The following is a 17259-nucleotide window of genomic DNA, read 5'->3' on the forward strand; positions in this document are numbered from 1 at the left end:
ACATTTAAGGATTATATTTATGCTTGTTTTCCTTCTCGTACTTAGACAAATACACACTTAATAGTTGCTTCAATACTCATATTTGTAGACATACGTTTGAAATTTCGTAACGGTAGAATAGATGTTAAACATTTCAAAAACACGATACAACGTTGGAGTTTAGAAATCATGTTTTGGATACTTCAGTACCCATCGTCAGTTCAAGGATGTTTACAACTTTGTAAGCTGGATATAAAGTTGGTAACAAAGAAATGCCAGCTATGAATAGAGGTAATATTAATAACTCTCTCGGTAAAATGAATAAAAAAATAAATAAAGAACTAATAACACTGTAATAAAATGATAAATGAATAAATAGAAGAACTGCGCTCTGAGCTAAGTGACTTGTCTTTGGTCCGCTCTTTATTGACAACGGTTTTGATTTCCTTCTTAGTTACAACATAAAATCTCCAATTCTGACGAATGGGGATATCACTTTGGAAACAGAACAAAACATTTAATTGGCGTGAAAAGGTGCAAAAATATTCGCGCAAGAATCTTATCAGAAAATATATTTGATGCCTAACAAGGAGAAACGGCCATGTTGGACATATTGTGTCACGGAGTGTATTACAACCAATCGTCAAGTTCAAGCGTGATTACTACTATACTAACGAGCCTCTGCAAATGCTAAATTCACTTTTACCATTATCAACAGAATAAGAAAAGTTTTGATCCGCAGTGCCGGAATAGAAGTAGGTAGAACCTGACTTCCATCGAATTTGATATCTTCAAAATTGCTGACAGGCAGAAGCGTGCGACAAAAGACAACAGATCACACTGAGGAAGAGTTACGCTTGAAACTTTTGTGTTTTAAAACTTTGCGACTTCCCCAATTAATTTTTTATTATTACTATTTTAGAATTTTAGTATGAGGAGAGATTGGGAGAAGGGTCGATCGCGGCTTTGCTGGTCAATTTTTGTCTCGATCTGCATTTGAGTGAATAGAAGTAATATTAAGAACTCTCTCGGTAAAATATGATGTCCAGTTGATGTCCAGTTTCGTTGTCAATGCCTATGGCGCATTTGCGGCTCACGTCAGCGAGGGCCCCTAGAAGGTCTTTCAGCACATCAATTGCTGGTATTGGGCTTACACTCGCTTTGCTGACAGAAGTCGATAGTGGATTTAAATCCACAATCGACTTCTGTCAGCAAAGCGAGTGTAAGCCCAATACCAGCAATTGTAGTTCCTCGATCTGAAAAACGAGAATTTACAGCAGAGCAGTCTACCATATTTCATTTGAAAGGGCATAAAAAGTACTTTCCAGAAAAAAAATAAGCTGCCTTCTTGGAAACTAATATTAATTGTCACCATATTTTAAGGTACTTTCTGATTCCTTTTTATTTAGAAAGAAATACACCAATATACACAAGTACTGAAACTTGCTCTGCGAGCAATCTTTGTTTGATATAAAAAATATTTCAGCTACTAAGCTAAATTAAGTATAGACCTTTTTTGGTTGTATATTTTGCTTTCCCAATTCAGATCACGTGGTGTTCTCGAGGGAATTTCATGTCTTATTCTTACATAAGGACGTTGATTGGACAAAATTTGAAAGATACAGTTGTCTGAGGGTAACATCAAATGGCCTGAAACAGGAGAACCAAACATACATGCTAGGAAAATCTATTGCTGCTGTAATTAGGCTAATATGCATCCGGTTTTTCCACCCTCAATAAAGCGAGTCCAGTAGGAAATAATTCAAATACTCTCTACTGCTAAAAATCAGTTCTCCAGTAGCCTAATGCGCTGTACTTAGCAATAGGGACCTTAAGATCCGACGGAGGCGACGGCAACAAGAACGTAAAAAAAGCAATTGATTAGCAAAACAACAACTTCGCACGTGCGTCACGCTTTTTAGTACATTCTTTTGCCACGTTTCACGGAGGACGCAAACAAGCCACGACTGAAATTGCTTTTTCCATCTGAACTTAGATATGGCTCTTAGGAATTCAACTCTAGAAGAGTTCTCCTACATTTGACAAAGTACCGCTGCCGTCACCGTCCTCAGATCTTAATGGTCGCTAGTGAAACATGACAAGACGGTAATGGTACAATTGTGCGGCTGTGGTGCGATAAAGGGAAATAGAGGTGTGAAAGAAAATAGCCTCCAATGTGAAACGTACTGTTGCAGTGGTATAACTCTGACTCGTGTTCGAGACAAAGAAAGGCTTTCCCGTAGGTACATACATTTGGATAGATGACCTAGTTATAAAGCTTACTCTCGCACTTAAGGTGTTAAAAGCCACAGTGCGCCATTGTCTTACCAAAGGCCGAATTGTATGTTTATGTTACGACTAGATAACCAGCGATCCTTGTTGTCACGTTCACAAGTTTGTAAATCCAAAGGAAATCACTTTGGTAAAACTAGACTCCATGGGTCAAAGTTTGGGTAACGCTATCAACGAAATAAATCGTCAATCAGTGTAGATAAGTATTAGGAAACCAATTGTGGTGTCCACTGGACAGCATTATCCATCTTTTGAACACCTGAAGACAGATGTTTATAGCTTGCACTTGCAGTCCCGCTCAGTTTATTTCCCCTTCGCTGGCACTCTCCTCCCCAGCGCTTTTCTCTTTTTTCCTCCGCGGTGACCTGGAGCGAGAGCGGGAGCGGGAGCGCCGCGATTTTTTCTTGTCTTTCAACGACTCCCTCATGTGCGATCGCGACCTCTTCGGGGATTTGTCGTCCTTCGTCGAGTCCTCTTGTTCTTCGGGATCAATCTGTTCTTTGTCGAGTTTCTCTAGTTTGGGTTTTTTCTCGTCTTTCTTGGTATCCTTCTCCAAGATCTGCAGTAAGGACCGTGGAATATGCGCACGCTGATAGGAAGATAAAGAGGAATAAAAAAATCAGATAATTTCACATCCTGCCACTGTTTCTTAATACTAGGCACTGTTATAGTTAGGATTAGTCAGTGAGTATTTCATATTTCGAGTATCATTGTAAAAAGAAACACGAAACAAGTAAAGTAAAAACTTGAAATATTCAACGTACCTTGTTGACGTCTGTTACTTTATTTATTTGCTTCAAAGGTTGCGAACAGTTCTTACTAAAAATATAACACTCGTAGCCAAGGCTTTTCAAAGTTATAAGGGAAAAGCCTTGGAAAGAAGTTTGATATAAAAAGACCATACCTGGTGCGGAGTGAATGACTGAACATGCGCAACCAAGTTCTCCTTGAGCTCAGGACAGATCTGATTAATAATAAAAAATTACACCAGTTAAAATACTATCAATCGTGGATAAAGAAAACTACAAACACACAAATTTCGCCTTCACAATATCCATCTACAGAAAGCTTAACACTAAATTTGCTTTTGATAACGGGGGCTACTTCCTGTATATCATTACTAAAATGCGAAAATAGGTCTTATCCATGGCGAAACTTAGACTGCAACTAAAGCTAACGTTAATAAACTAAATATACACAAAAAACGCCCCGATAGGGCAGGACCAGTTCATGATATAGTATAGTTAGCAAGCACCCAACGCAAAAACCTGAACACCTTATGGAAGATATTTCCAGACAAATCACATTTGGTGCTTACCTCGAATACACTCTCTAACTGTCGAGAAGGCAGCTGTAGTAGGACCGAGAAGGACTGAGGTTTCGTCATCTGCCAAAACACAATTACAAAATGATATGTCAGCAGGTCACATCCTAACATACGGTTCAGAACAAAAAAGGTTTTTTTAAACGTTGCACAGGAAGCGTTTAACAAAGCTGTTCTAATAGAACACAGGAAGCGTGTCACATATGAGCCCAGTGGCACTGCTCTCCATAAGCCTCTTCTGTAGCTCAGTAGATGGAGCACCACCCCACCAGGAGTTGATGGGATGTCATGGGTTCGAAACTCGCCCAGGAGTTAGTTATTTCACTTTGTCTAAAGATTATCAGTGACATAACGACCATCACACCTTCTCAGTGGTACCTTATTGATGTTTTGAATTCAGATGATGATCATATTGATATGCCCAACTTAATTAAAATGGTAAAATTAACCAAAAATGTCAAAAATTAAATTCTTGCTTATTAGTTTCCTCTTTTACAATTCATTTGTTTAATTCTTTTTTCTTTATTGTGTTATCTAGTCCTCATCCATATTACGATTTTAATTTCATTTATTTGTAAACTGTAAACTTTCCTTAGTTAGCCTTAAGCTTAATTTCATATTTTGAACGCATTGTCCCGCCTCGAATATCCTTGCTACCTGCGGGCAATGCTTCTGTAATATTACAGGTTTATCAATAAATTTTGTCGTTGTTTGGTCAATTTGAGGTTGCGTTTGAGACGGGGTGGATGTTATGTTGAATAGCACCACACCATATGAGTGTTTTGAGCGAGGAATAGGCCCTTTGCAGCTAAACAGTCACACGGTACAAACACACCTTTGTGGTGAGCAAACGACGAAGTGGGTCGCTGAGCAAAAAGGAAATTGTCTTTCTAATGGTAAAATCTCTTTGTTTTTCCTCCCCAACTGCGTCTCACGCTGTCCGTCGTGTTTTTGTCCCGCGTGACCGTTTAGCTCCAAGGAGCCCATTTTGACCCTTTCTCCTGCGCATCCTTATAAGAGCCAATAAAAAGCAATCGTGTCCCCAAGACAGTCCCATAGTGCAGTTCGACACAAAGGACCTATTGCAGTCTCACTCTAAGCCTGAAAATGGCCAATATAAAAAGGGGACTGAGTCTAGTTCAGGATATCAAGAAGGATGACTGCCATTACCTGGCAACATTTGACAAATCCTTGCCAGACTTTCGGTTGTTTCCAGACCTGCATAATAAAGAGACAAGAATGAAAAGCGGCCACAGACACTAGAGAGTTTGACCAAAAACGTTTTTGAGTACTGCACATCGACCGGACGTGACGGTTTTTCCCCTTTATTATATCTTGAAACTGCCAAATTCGTAATGCTTAGTGTCTTTGGGACGACTTGCCCAAAAATGTAAGCGAAACCACTGCGGAAGTTGTGCAAAAAACCCGCTTCCAGTTGACACGAGTCGCTCAGAAACTTCTTTGCTTAAACTCCCTATTTAATCAACGGTATTAAACCCAGCTTTACCACTACTGGCTACTACAGAAGCAAAGCTTTCAAAAAATCAAGGTCATATATCGGAAAGTTATCAGCAGTACAACTTTTACCTGTTTGGTGATTAGTTTAGCGAGTATGTTCATAACGAAACCAACTAATCGAGGACATATGCTGAGAGACTGGATCACCTGCAAAGAAGCAAAATAAAAGAGAGGTGATTTATCAATAAATTGTGGCGTGGATTCTGGTCATTTTATCGAAAGCTTTCCTACAAGGTCCATGTTATTAGCTGATTTAAAGAAGATTACATCGGGCATTGGGAATTGCTCACTGGGAAGCTATTGTTTGGTGGTCAAATCAATTCATTGCAGTGAGTTTCGTGTAACTAAACGCCCAATCGCCAATAATCAATTGATTCGCCACTTTAGAATCAAGAAGAGGACTGGAACACCGCAATTGTTTGTGGGAACGTTACTGGGGAGGTGCTGGTCAGCTATTGACTAATTTTTTTCTCCTGTCCCAGAGGTCTTTGCGAAATTTATCTCGGCCCAGTTTCCTTCACGTTTCTACAGTGGCCAATTCGCCATTTTAAAAACGAGAAGGAAACTGGGCTGAGTTAGCTTTCACAAAGGCTTCTGGGATTGTTACTGGGGACGCGCTGGTCAGTTACTGGCCAATTGCTTTTTCTGTCCCCACTAACGATCCCAAAAGTCTTTGCGAAAGCTAACTCGGCCCAGTTCCCTTCTCGTTTCTACAGTGTTAAATTTCCAAAGCAACCTTTTTTTAATTAGGTGTATATGAAGGTACCTATACTGATCAGACGATACTGGCAAAGAAATAATTACCGTCCTCATAAACAGGGTTGGGAGAGGATTCATTTCCATCAGTTGTTGTAAAACCACTGCCAACACTTCTTGAGTGTAAATAGTCTTCTCCGCAAAACACAAGCTGCTAGCTGCGTGTGGGGAAAAAATAGTAATTGGCTTTACGGTATCAATCGCCTTCGGAGACTGAGGAAACGCTAATCAGGAGGCAATAGTAACAGGCGGAATTATAGCAGGCACATCCTCGGAGACCCAGGGGCAGTCATTCGGGTCGGGAGAAAAGGCGGCACGAAAGTTTTCATTACGGGCGAAAGAGCCCCTGGGTACCGACTCTCACCGGACCATTTCCAAACATTCAAGCGGATGCCGGCTCCTGATTGGGCACAAAAAATGCTTTGTATTATTGTACCCAATCGGCGAACACATCTCAATGAGTTCTTTTCGTGTGTTCGTACATGACGGCTATTGTCTCGATCACGGCTTGTCTAGCTTATGCACCAAAGAAATGCACGCAGTCAGGAAACTTTCAGTTTGATATAAAATCCCCATCTGATCCAAACTCGCTTACTTTGTCAAATGCAAGCGAACTCTTCTGAACCATATCAAAGTTCATGAAGAGAATGAATTTTGTAATTGCTTGTTTACTCCTTCGCAAAACGTGAAGTTAGGCATTTTCACGGGTAGTCGTGCAGTTGACGGCAAAGAAGTGTACAAAAAAGCGTGATGCACGTACAAAGTTGTTGTTTTGCCTTGTCAAGCTATTACTTATTTGAATTTCTCATCGCCGCCGCATCTTAATTGTGATCCGTCAAAAACAATATTCTCGGGGCAGATTCAATTGCTCTTGCTGATAGTAACCCAAACGTTTTTTCAACTCATCGGTAATTCCGTTGTTTCTGGTTAGGAACTAGAAAATAAAAGTTTCCCTTGTACGCACAAGCTTGGTGAGCGAGCCAGGCAAGTGTGGCGAGACAACAGCCGTCGTGTACGAACTCACGAAAAGAACTCAGGAGCAACTGTTCGCCGATTGGGCACAATAATACAAAGCATTTTTTGTGCCCAATCAGGAGCCGGTATCAGCTTAAATTTTTGGAAATAGTTCGGTGAGAGTCGGTACCCAGGGGCTCTTCCGCACTTACTTGAAAACTTTCGTCCCGCCTTTTTTCCCGACCCGACTGACTGCCCCTGGGTCTCCGAGGATGTAGCAGGCAAAGTTTACTAGAAAAACGAGACGGCACAGGGGGACTTACTTTTAGAGACAATCAGAAGTAATGAACATAAATAGTTCTGGAACGGTTCGGTATATGCCCAGGAAGCCCAGGAGCAACATGCGTTGCAGGCGCATGTGCTGCTGCTCAGCCTACCCTAGAGCTTTAACCCTAGAGCTGCGGAGTAAGTATTCAATCCCAATAAGCTGGTGCTGGATTCCCGACAAAAGCTGTTTTAAATTCTTCAAAAGGGAAAACGTCTGGGTCTAGTTTTCTGGAGGGGGTCACGACTGGTTCAGTCAGGAAAGTGGCGAAGATTTTTTCTTTTCTAGTGCTCAACCATTAAGCACAATAACAACTCCGTAGTTAAGAATTACAAGCAGAGTTCAGATGCCTTTGAATGGGTTATGTATTAATTTAACTCATTTGCTGCAACATCTTCAAAGCAAAGGCGAGATACTTTCAACCAGCCGCAGCTAACAAAAGTACCTTTCATAACAGATTTCATGTCGCTCTTGGCCTCAATCTGATGTAGAGCAACGAGAAGTTCCGACGGACTGAGGGGACTGGTTGCGGATACCTTTGAGTCACCTGGAAAAAAGATAAGTTTGCATGAAACTACAATGTAAGGTCTTTGGGAAGGCGGGAAAGAGAAAACGGACGAGAAGTCGCTTCGCCTCGCTTCTTCATCCTTCCCATGGTCCATTGCAATTCGTCGCCAGTCACTCGCGCGTGTCTCTCGCGTTTCGCGCTCGCCTCTATGGGAAATACGAAGAGCCTGAGGGGGGATGTGGGCAGTCATTTGATAGTGTAAAAAAGGAAAAAAAAGTGTTTTATCCGATATCCAGAAAGTTACTTTTGCGGGTGGAGACAAGAGACGACCGGAAATACGCCTGCGTTCGCAGGCTAATATACAGACACCCATGAGTTTAATATTCTTAGCTGTGATTATAATTATTTCGTTGGACATAATCAAAGATCGCTAAACATGACGGCTACTGAACCCAATAAAAACTCTGCAATCACACCATGCAATCTTACTTCTTAAATCTACAGACGAGACCCTACGGCGCACTCAATGTTACCTAGTATTATTTGTTTTGTGAGATCTAGTAGGCTTAAATGATGGCTACTTTCCGATCACTTACTGTGAAAACACCCGAGCAGTCGGTTGAAAACTTCCTTAACAACACTGGGCGACTGTTTGATCAGTTTAGGCAGCACGGCGATAATTTCCTGTTTCTTCAGGCCAGTTAACACGGGAATCAGGAATCTCACATCAGATACGCGCTTGTGATAAAGTTCTTTGACTCGCTTTACAAGCTCTGCAGTGGGTACCGCTGGAAGAGAAAATTGATGCAAAAAATATTACTCACTGTCTCGAAAGTTTGGGAGTTGTAATTCTGGCGCAATGTCAAACTGAGCTGAAAAGTAATTAACTGCGCGACGGCTTTCTTCCGGTGGCCGTTAAATGAAGGTTTCTTGATCAAGGAAGTATATCGAACAAATGCGTTTCTCTTATTTGAGGATATTGTGCGCTTAAATTAAAGCCAAACATTTCGGTACCTTTGTCAGTTATAATATTGAGAATCCTGGCTATAAGTGTTTCAGCTCCTGTCGGACAGTTCTCAACCAATTGTAGGAGTTCAGGGGAAGCCATTCCAATCGCACGCACCTAAGGACACAGTAAACGTATAAGCGTCAACGAAAAATATAGTAATATAGTCAGCTCTCTCTCTTTCTTCAGTCATTTTCCTTGACTCTACTGAGCCCCAGTATCCACACATACAAATTCTCTAGACTGATACCCATACAATTCCTTTTTGAGAAATATTTGCTTAAAAATCAAAGCATTTACCTTAGGTAATTATTTTTTAAATTCTTGTCTTACCTTGTCTCTTGATTTTTTAAAAGAGAGCTTTAGATTTGAGAAGGAGGACAAGTACGACATTTAACTTTAGGTATTTTCGCGTATTCTCGAAAAATATTCAACCCGGAAAGCTTCATTAGAGAGTTTTAGATTCGAGTTTCCCGCGAACCTCTAACCGCTGGAGGTCACGTGACAAGTCTTTCGCGTCACGTTTGAGGTTTACGACGTGCGTTTTCAACGTGGGGAGGTAGGTTTTCACGTATGTCATTTACCTGAAAGCTTTTAGCGTATAACATAACATACATGTTTATTCAAACTCATATATAACTACATAAATTTGAAAGGGAGAGTCTAGAGGTTAACCCTATGAATAAAACTCTCCTAAAAACAACAAACAAACAATAAAAATTACAACTTTAAAAAGAATTTGAGTTTACATTTAGAAAGTTCAAGGGTACCGGCTTCAACAACATTACTAGGTAAATTGTTCCAATAACTAATTACATTGTTAAAAAAAGAATATTTAAAACAGTTGATTCTAGATACTTTACAATAAAGCTTATACGAGTGATTTGCCCTAGTGGATTTGACTTTTGCGAATTGAAAGAATTCCTCAAAATCCAAGTGTGATAAGCCAAACACGATCTTATAACATTCAACAAGAGAGGAATATGTCCTACGACTGGACAAAGATGGCCAATGTAACGTGTCACAACGCTCTTCATAAGACATATCACCTCTTTTTTGCCTAAGAGCTAATCTTGACGCGCGTCTTTGCACGCTCTCTATTGCATGAATATCTTTGACAAGATATGGGTTCCAGACTGGAGCAGCATACTCTAGAAGTGGTCTGACCAATGTCTTGTAAAGCAATGAAAAAGTTGTTGTATTAGCTGTTCCAACAGACCGTCTTATTAGCCCTAGGACTTGGTTCGCCTTATTCACCATAGTACTAATACGTTCACTCCAAGTAAGATCTTTTGATATAATAATTCCAAGATCTTTAAAGCTCTTGACATCTTTTAAGGCCGTACCTAGTTTATAATTCGTAGTCGATTTGTCACGAGAATGCGTTATTCGCATTGCTTCACACTTTTCCTCATTGATACGAAGTTGCCATTTTTTCGCCCATTTACCAAGATTATTCAAATCAGTTTGAAGGTATTGTTCATCGAGACTAGGGTTGCGAAGCTCTCTGTAAATCTTTGTGTCATCCGCAAATAATTTAATTTTTGAAGAGACACTATCAACGATATCATTTATATATGATAGGAATAAAATTGGACCAAGAATAGTTCCCTGTGGGGTACCAGATATCACAGGTGCCCAATCAGAAAAGTCCCTCTTACAACAACTCGTTGCTTTCTACACGTGAGGAAATGCCTCAACCAGTTAAGAAGTTTGCTCTCAATACCGAGGCTATATAACTTTATGAGTAGACGCTCATGAAGAACACTATCAAAAGCCTTTGCGAGATCAAGAAATACAACATCTGTTGCTACAGATGAATTCCTAGATCTGGCGAAGTCATGAAAAGTAGAGAGTAATTGGGTCACAGTAGACCTACCCTGCAAAAAACCAAATTGGTTTTTGTTTATCACGTTTTGGTCTTGCCAAAATGACGTTAACCTATCGCGTACAATTTTTTCGCTGATTTTGCATATCATGGATGTAAGCGAAATTGGACGATAATTCTCCCTGAAGTGTTTAGAACCTTTCTTATGAAGTGGGACAATGTCAGCTGATCTCCAATCTTCGGGCAAATGGCCCAGCAGGAAAGATTTGTTGACCAGAAATGAGATCGAGGGCGCCAATTCGAACGCACATGATTTTAAAATTACTGGTGAAATTCTATCTGGACCTGGGGACTTGTTCGTTTTAAGAGACTTAAGATGCTTTAAAATTTCCTCAGTAGTACAGGAAATATAATTAAGTTTCTCACAAACTAAAGGCTCTAAAGAAGGCAAGTTAGTGAAGTCGTCAGAGGTAAAAACAGATGAAAAATAGGAATTAAAACTAGTAGCAATACTCTCATCGTCAATCAGTTCTTTGTCACCAACCTTTAAAGATACCAGAGTATTCGTACCGTTACGTTTGCTTTTAATATAATTCCAGAAAGGCTTGGAATTACCAGAAACTGCAATATCAGAGGCCATATTGTTGATATACGTCCATCGAGCTAAGTTACATCTCTTTTCACGACATTGTTCAGTTTTCTGTACTTCTCCCAAAGGGCTGGATTGCTGCTTTTTCGCGCTTTGTTATACAACAATTTCTTTTTTCTGCACAACCTAATGAGATCCTTTGTTATCCAAGGTGCATTACATTTTTTCTTGCCCCGACGCACGGGAATGCATTCATCCGTAGCCGTAAATAAAAGATCTTTCCAGCAAGACCAGTTGTAATTCGCGTAAACTCGGTACATTTCCTTATCCAAGGAATGCAAGCCAATAACATCTTTAGGTGTGCCCAGTCAGTTTTGCCATATGAATAGAAACATTTCCGAGATTTACGCTGGGTGTAGTTCTTGTTTTATCCCACGTAATGATACAAAAATCTTGTGGAGCAAGTCTTTATCCATTAACAGAGGCACAAATTCGGGCGAAATGCTAAATTTAATAAATCCTATTGGATCTTGAAAACAAGTGCCATTCATGGCTGCTGATTCAAAATGGCGGTCGTAATCTAATCCACCGCCAATCTAAATCGAATTATGTTTGAACGTCGATCCGCAAACGGGTATCCGCAAACCGCGGTTAGAGGTTCGCTGTAAACTCCGATTTAATACCCTCTATTGTGCAAAGAGGGAGGTTATGTTTATTGGAGAAGGTTAAGCCCTTTCCGGGTCGCAAAATGGTTAAACTTCTAAAATTTGATAACCGCGTAGTTGAACGACGACGGCTATCACGTTTTCCCGCCAAAATGACGCTGGTTCACGCGCGTGCACTACTTAGTATTGAGAAAATCTCCTACTCGCAGTCTTCCTCGTCTTAGAATCTAAAGCTTTCTAATATTTTAAAGAGAAAGTGGATGCTGGTTATTTAAAGGGTTAAAGTGGACACCTCTCTAAGACGGACAGCTAGTGCTTGTTCCAGCGGTTTCCGTCTTAGACAGAGTTGACTTTATGCTGAAAAGTCCAGGGTTGACAATACGAAACAAACTCAACTGAGTGAGAGTACTTACGGGATGTTCCAGATGTCTTAGGATAATTCTTTTTATGATCTGCGAGGAGGCTGTGTAAACTTGAGCGAGTCTGGAGAGAAAAAGGGAAGTAGACAGACAAATTAGAAGAATGTTAAAGCAGCAACGCACCATTGTAGTTTTGAGAGAAGATTAACTTGACACTTACTCATGAAATAACTTATGATTCTGTGGAAGAAGGGCAAGGTACAAATAAAGACAAAGTTTAATGGTGTCATCCGTCCACTCTCCAGGAGCGACCTCTGAAAAAAAAAACAAACAAACAAACAAAGCAATTAATTTGTTTATTTTCAATGTGCAATCAGCAAAGAATACGCTAATGGAGGTTCTTTTTAGTTGCCGTTGACGCATACTGTACGAGCAATCAGCTTATATTAAAAATTTTACCTTCATCGGGATCTTGTCCAGGAGGGGCGGGCGGATGATCAGCAAGCAGCTGTTGTAATGAGCCCAGAGCATAGTTCTGAAATTAAAAAAGTTTAGAGAGGGGCCGCGCCTGAGTTCAGACAGAGACGGTCGAATTTATAGCCTTGCAATTCCCGTCCTCAAAAAACCTTAAAATTAGGTCATTTCACGTCCTAGTCGTGCAGGGACGGCAGAGAAATGTACAAAATGCGTGATGCACGTGTAAAGTTGTTGTTTTGCTAACTAAACCTATTGCCTTTTATCGTCGCCGTCGCCGTCGCCGTCGTAGTTTCGTAAGATCCCTGTTTTGGCGGGAAAAAGGGATAGTAGCCGTCATCATTCTACTACGAGTTTTAGGTAGAACGTCGTAGGAGCGGAAAGAAGTAATCAAATATTACAAGTTTCATCGTTTTGGGATCAGGAGAGAGCATAACCTCCTTCAATAAAGATAACAGTACTAACTTTTCTGTTGAAAAAAGTACGGATCATTATACGTACATTATAAGCCAACATTAACACTTACTTTTCACTTAGGGCAAAATGTTGGCTTAGGGGAGGGGTAGGTGGGCAGTTTCCCAGAAACGCATAATGATCCAAAAGTACAATAAAACTTTCTTGTTGTCTATATTTTGGAGAATACGCAAATCTCGTCCTCGTAGTGGTTCTCGTTCTCGAATCTACAGGTCTCTAATATAACAAATGTTCATAGTATAATGAAAGGTTAGAAAATGGGAACTGAAGCCGTGAATAGATGGAGGAATAGACAGTCTTTTCCGTAAGTGATGTTTAGAATAGCCATAGACAAACACCCACCTCGATATGTTCAGCTAGTTCGGATCTTATGTGAAGCTTTTTGGCAGAGTGAATGGCCTGGACTCGGACTTGTTCCTTCTCATTTGTGGTCAGTTCCAACAAAGTCTCCAGCAGCTGCAGTTGGGTCGCTGGCCGCTTTAAGATCAATTCTCTTATGGTGGAAAATCCAACTTGAAGACGTTCCTAAAAGAAGAGAAACAACGATGAGTGCATGAATTAAACGAATCGGAGAGGACGATTTCAAGAATAATGCCCGCGTGTTTCATTACTAACCAAGTCCTCGCAGTACATTCTGACAGCCATCACTGCACCGTCTGTAAGTGAAGGAATATCCAACAGGATGCGTGTAAACAACCTGTTACAGAGCCAAACAGTAAAAAAAAAAACATGAGCGACAACTCACCTTACATCAATGGCCCTTATACTTGCTTACGCCAAACGAAAAATTTCATTATACGTCTTGTGTTGAAATTGTTAAGTTGCGAAGTTTTACATAAATGAATTCCCAGCGAAGTAGAGTTGAAAAGCGAGAATACCAACGCACAAGAAAGATTGCAAATGCGCAGAATTTTGCTTATAAACGAGGCTTGGTGGTGAAACTGGCTCGTGTGACGTAATCATGCATAAGCACCATTCGTTACTTGCACATCTTCCAAAATGCACCTTGTTTGCCCGCAAAACGTTTGCATAAGCATTGTTTTCAATTTCTCTTGCGACAGCTGTAATACCAAGGAGAGTTGAAAAACAAAGGTTATGCAAAATTTTGGGGGGCAAATAAGGTGCATTATGGGAAATGTGCAAATGGTGAATTGAGCAACAGAAACAGGTGCCATCTTAGCACAAATGATGAGAAAATGGTCATGTTTTTGGAATCGCGCTTAACTAAAGACAGTATTATTAAGCCTTAATGATACCAAATTTCATCATCATGCAATCACTATTTTAGTAGTATAAATCTTCAATCAATATGGAGACCTTTGCGTCCGTTTTCAGTCAAAATTAAGGAGGTTTCTCTGGTCGTTGCATTGTTCGGAATGTCACGGGCTCAATACAACCAGACTGGATAAAGAACAATTACTCGTCTTTTGGGTCTGACTTGGAATATAATCCATCCATGAGACTAAACAGATAGTCACTGTACGACTGACTGACTTAGCCAAATTTAGAAGGTTTGCCTGATCGTAACTCGGAAAACGGTACGCCTAATACAACCAAACCTACTTGTCTTTCGGGTCTAACTTGGAATATAATCCATCCATGAGATTGAGCAGACAGTCACTGTACGACTGACTAGATTCACTGTCATCTTCCATGGCATCGACTTGATAAGCACTGTATTCCTGATAGAGCCAGGCCATCAGAAGATCGTAACGAGCCCGGATATCTTCTTGGATGAACTCTTGAAGGACTGTTGTGTGATAAAAACGGGACGGAGTCATTAAACTTTACACTTAACGCTGCTAAAAAGGTTAAGCTTTGGTCTCAACTTGGGAGCCAATCACAGGAACGCTGATCGACGTCTAAACCCTCTACCGTCTAGTGTCTTAGCCACAAGTGAAAGCAGAAGACTATCTCACTTGAGAGGGAGCTGGAATGACTTCCGTCTCGAATCCAATCAAGCTGGTAATGTACCAAGGTGTAGAGTTCCTCCCGTCTCTTTATCAGGTACTTCAACCGTGTCCAGAGTAGAGACAAAAGCACCAAAAATTTGCCTCAAATGAATTCGGTCTATGACGATTTCATTTCCCGTCTCAAACGTACCCGTCCATTTCCTCCTTTTAAACTGAAAGCTATCCTCATCATCGACTGAAAACCCAGCTAAATTCACATTTGAAGAGGAAATCTTGCCTTTCTCTGGGTAGATTTTTAGTTTTTTTGGCGCCGCTCCTCAATTCCAAGCGTTATTACCACAAGATGAATAGGGAGGAGTGTCAAGAGAATATACTTGGACTTCAAGGGTTAAATGATTGTACCTGTTTTTATTTCACCTCCAAGCTGTGTTACTAGGCTAACGACAACGTTGATTCGTTCCTAGAAATAAGAGAAAATCAATTCAGAATATTCAAAATAACGTGAAAATAAACGATTAAGACCACAACCGTGATCAACTAAACGAACTTGCAAATTGAAATGATGACGACCTGCAACCTCCCCCTCACTCCAACCGTTTTGGTCTTTATCAATAATTAATAAGGTATCATTTATGGACTTATTCTCACTGCATACATAATTAGCGCATCGCGGAATTTGAGCTATATCCTTCAGATTCCTCCGTGCTCTGTGTCTCCGGGGCAGGCATGATGCTTTGCTCTCTCTGTCTCCCGTGTTTTGCCTCGATCGTTGTCATTTTGCCCGCGTTCCGATGAGGGAAGCTTCTGTCGCCCTACCCTCCTCCCCTGGTGCCGGTTGACGCTGTTACCCTTGTCTCCCGCTGCATACTCCTCCTTCCCTTAGTTGCCACAGTTGTCGCGGTCTCCTCCCATAACTTAGTTTACCATGATGTGGTAATAGGTATGCAGTGAGAATAAATTTCTATTGTACTCTGAACCGTGGTATCAAGAATTGGAGTTCCTCGTTTGTAGTTAGTCTGGGGCAGGGTACTGGGGATTTTTGGTGCCCAGTGTAGGAAAGGAGACCAAAATTGCAATTGAACATGGTCTGGTAAAGGACAAGGATTCTAGCTTGGTCCTAGAGGAACACTTCACACCAAACATTCCTACAATAGCCACCACTCCCACCAGGTGCTGAGGTAGGGGGCTTAAATGAAACAATCAATTACTTCAGACACGTTTAATACCTGAATCACACCGCTTCGTGCTGCACTGTCTAGAAATACAACAACAACATCAACAAAAAGAGCAACATTAATACAAACACTATGTTTATGCGTTGCTTGATAGGTCATAGTAATTTTTATAATCTTTCCCATACACGAATTGTCCCCAGACGACCAATACGGTGAAATCAAACAAAGAATGAGTTACGATGGGCATCAAAAGGAGGGAAATTGAAAAGTTCGGCCAGGTGCAGTTTCAAAACGGGATCCACTAAACTGGAATTTTAAGCTTGCTAGGTTCAATGTTACTAAACTATATTTAAAATTCCACTCGATCTCAATAGCATTTTCCCCCGTAAAAGAGACCCAAGTGTACGTAAATGCAATGTATATTATTTCTATGAATGTGCGCAATAAAGATACCTGTCTTAACTTGAGGAAAGTGGAAGCATGAACGAATGAATATCATTTGTTTAAACATGATCATGCAGTATTAAAGAAATAAAAATGCTTGAGGGGTCGTGTATACTGGTCTATGATAAAACAGGAAAGTATAATACATTCTTAACTCACAAAGATTAAATAGCAGAAGAGAAAACTAAAACTAGCCCTAGTTATCTGTTTAGAGATCGCTAACTCACTTTCAGCAGCAAGTATTCTGTTTACTGCGCAGGTCATCATTCTCTGTCTCTCGGCTGGATTCAAAATTCTCGTTACGTCGAATAACTTGAACGGTTTAATTTTCCGCATGCGCTGTAAGCACAAATATACAACACACACAAAAATGATTTTCTTGCAGAGCCCCTTTGCCCTGTTTCGAATTTCTGATAATTCTCGTATAATTGTAAATTTTCGTCTACAAAAATGCCGTCGTCTGGAGTAACTGCTCTGTGTCCTCGAGGTTGTCAAAACATCGTTACCATTGACAAGCGAAAAGGAACGACAGCAGAGCAGTCTCCGAGAAAAGGTTTGCCTCTTTTCTTCATCACCATGATTAATTCATTGATTTTAACTGATTTTTCTTTGAATAAGAGAACAGGAGAATGCTAGCCTTCAGAACAGGCGTAATTTTCCCGCATTTTTCAGGCGA

The 17259-nt window shown here is 40.5% G+C and overlaps 1 protein-coding gene across 1 annotated transcript in view; it reads right to left on the reverse strand.

Moving 5' to 3' along the window:
* Positions 1-1355: 1355 nt before the first annotated feature.
* Positions 1356-17259, reverse strand: part of LOC140942897 (symplekin-like) — a 32524-nt gene continuing 16620 nt past the window's right edge. The window contains exons 21-38 of the mRNA XM_073391915.1: positions 16811-16922; positions 16191-16219; positions 15367-15424; positions 14615-14801; positions 13667-13748; positions 13394-13576; positions 12563-12638; positions 12324-12417; positions 12158-12227; positions 8671-8779; positions 8253-8444; positions 7594-7695; positions 5918-6027; positions 5183-5260; positions 4766-4813; positions 3590-3658; positions 3176-3235; positions 1356-2860 (exon numbers count right to left, since the gene is read on the reverse strand). Of these exons, the coding sequence (XP_073248016.1) occupies positions 2570-2860; positions 3176-3235; positions 3590-3658; positions 4766-4813; positions 5183-5260; positions 5918-6027; positions 7594-7695; positions 8253-8444; positions 8671-8779; positions 12158-12227; positions 12324-12417; positions 12563-12638; positions 13394-13576; positions 13667-13748; positions 14615-14801; positions 15367-15424; positions 16191-16219; positions 16811-16922 (1950 nt within the window). The 3' untranslated portion in view covers positions 1356-2569. The remainder of the gene's footprint in view (positions 2861-3175; positions 3236-3589; positions 3659-4765; positions 4814-5182; positions 5261-5917; positions 6028-7593; positions 7696-8252; positions 8445-8670; positions 8780-12157; positions 12228-12323; positions 12418-12562; positions 12639-13393; positions 13577-13666; positions 13749-14614; positions 14802-15366; positions 15425-16190; positions 16220-16810; positions 16923-17259) is intronic.

Source organism: Porites lutea, chromosome 7, assembly GCF_958299795.1.
Source record: "Porites lutea chromosome 7, jaPorLute2.1, whole genome shotgun sequence".
In the NCBI taxonomy this organism is placed as follows: Eukaryota; Metazoa; Cnidaria; class Anthozoa; order Scleractinia; family Poritidae; genus Porites; species Porites lutea.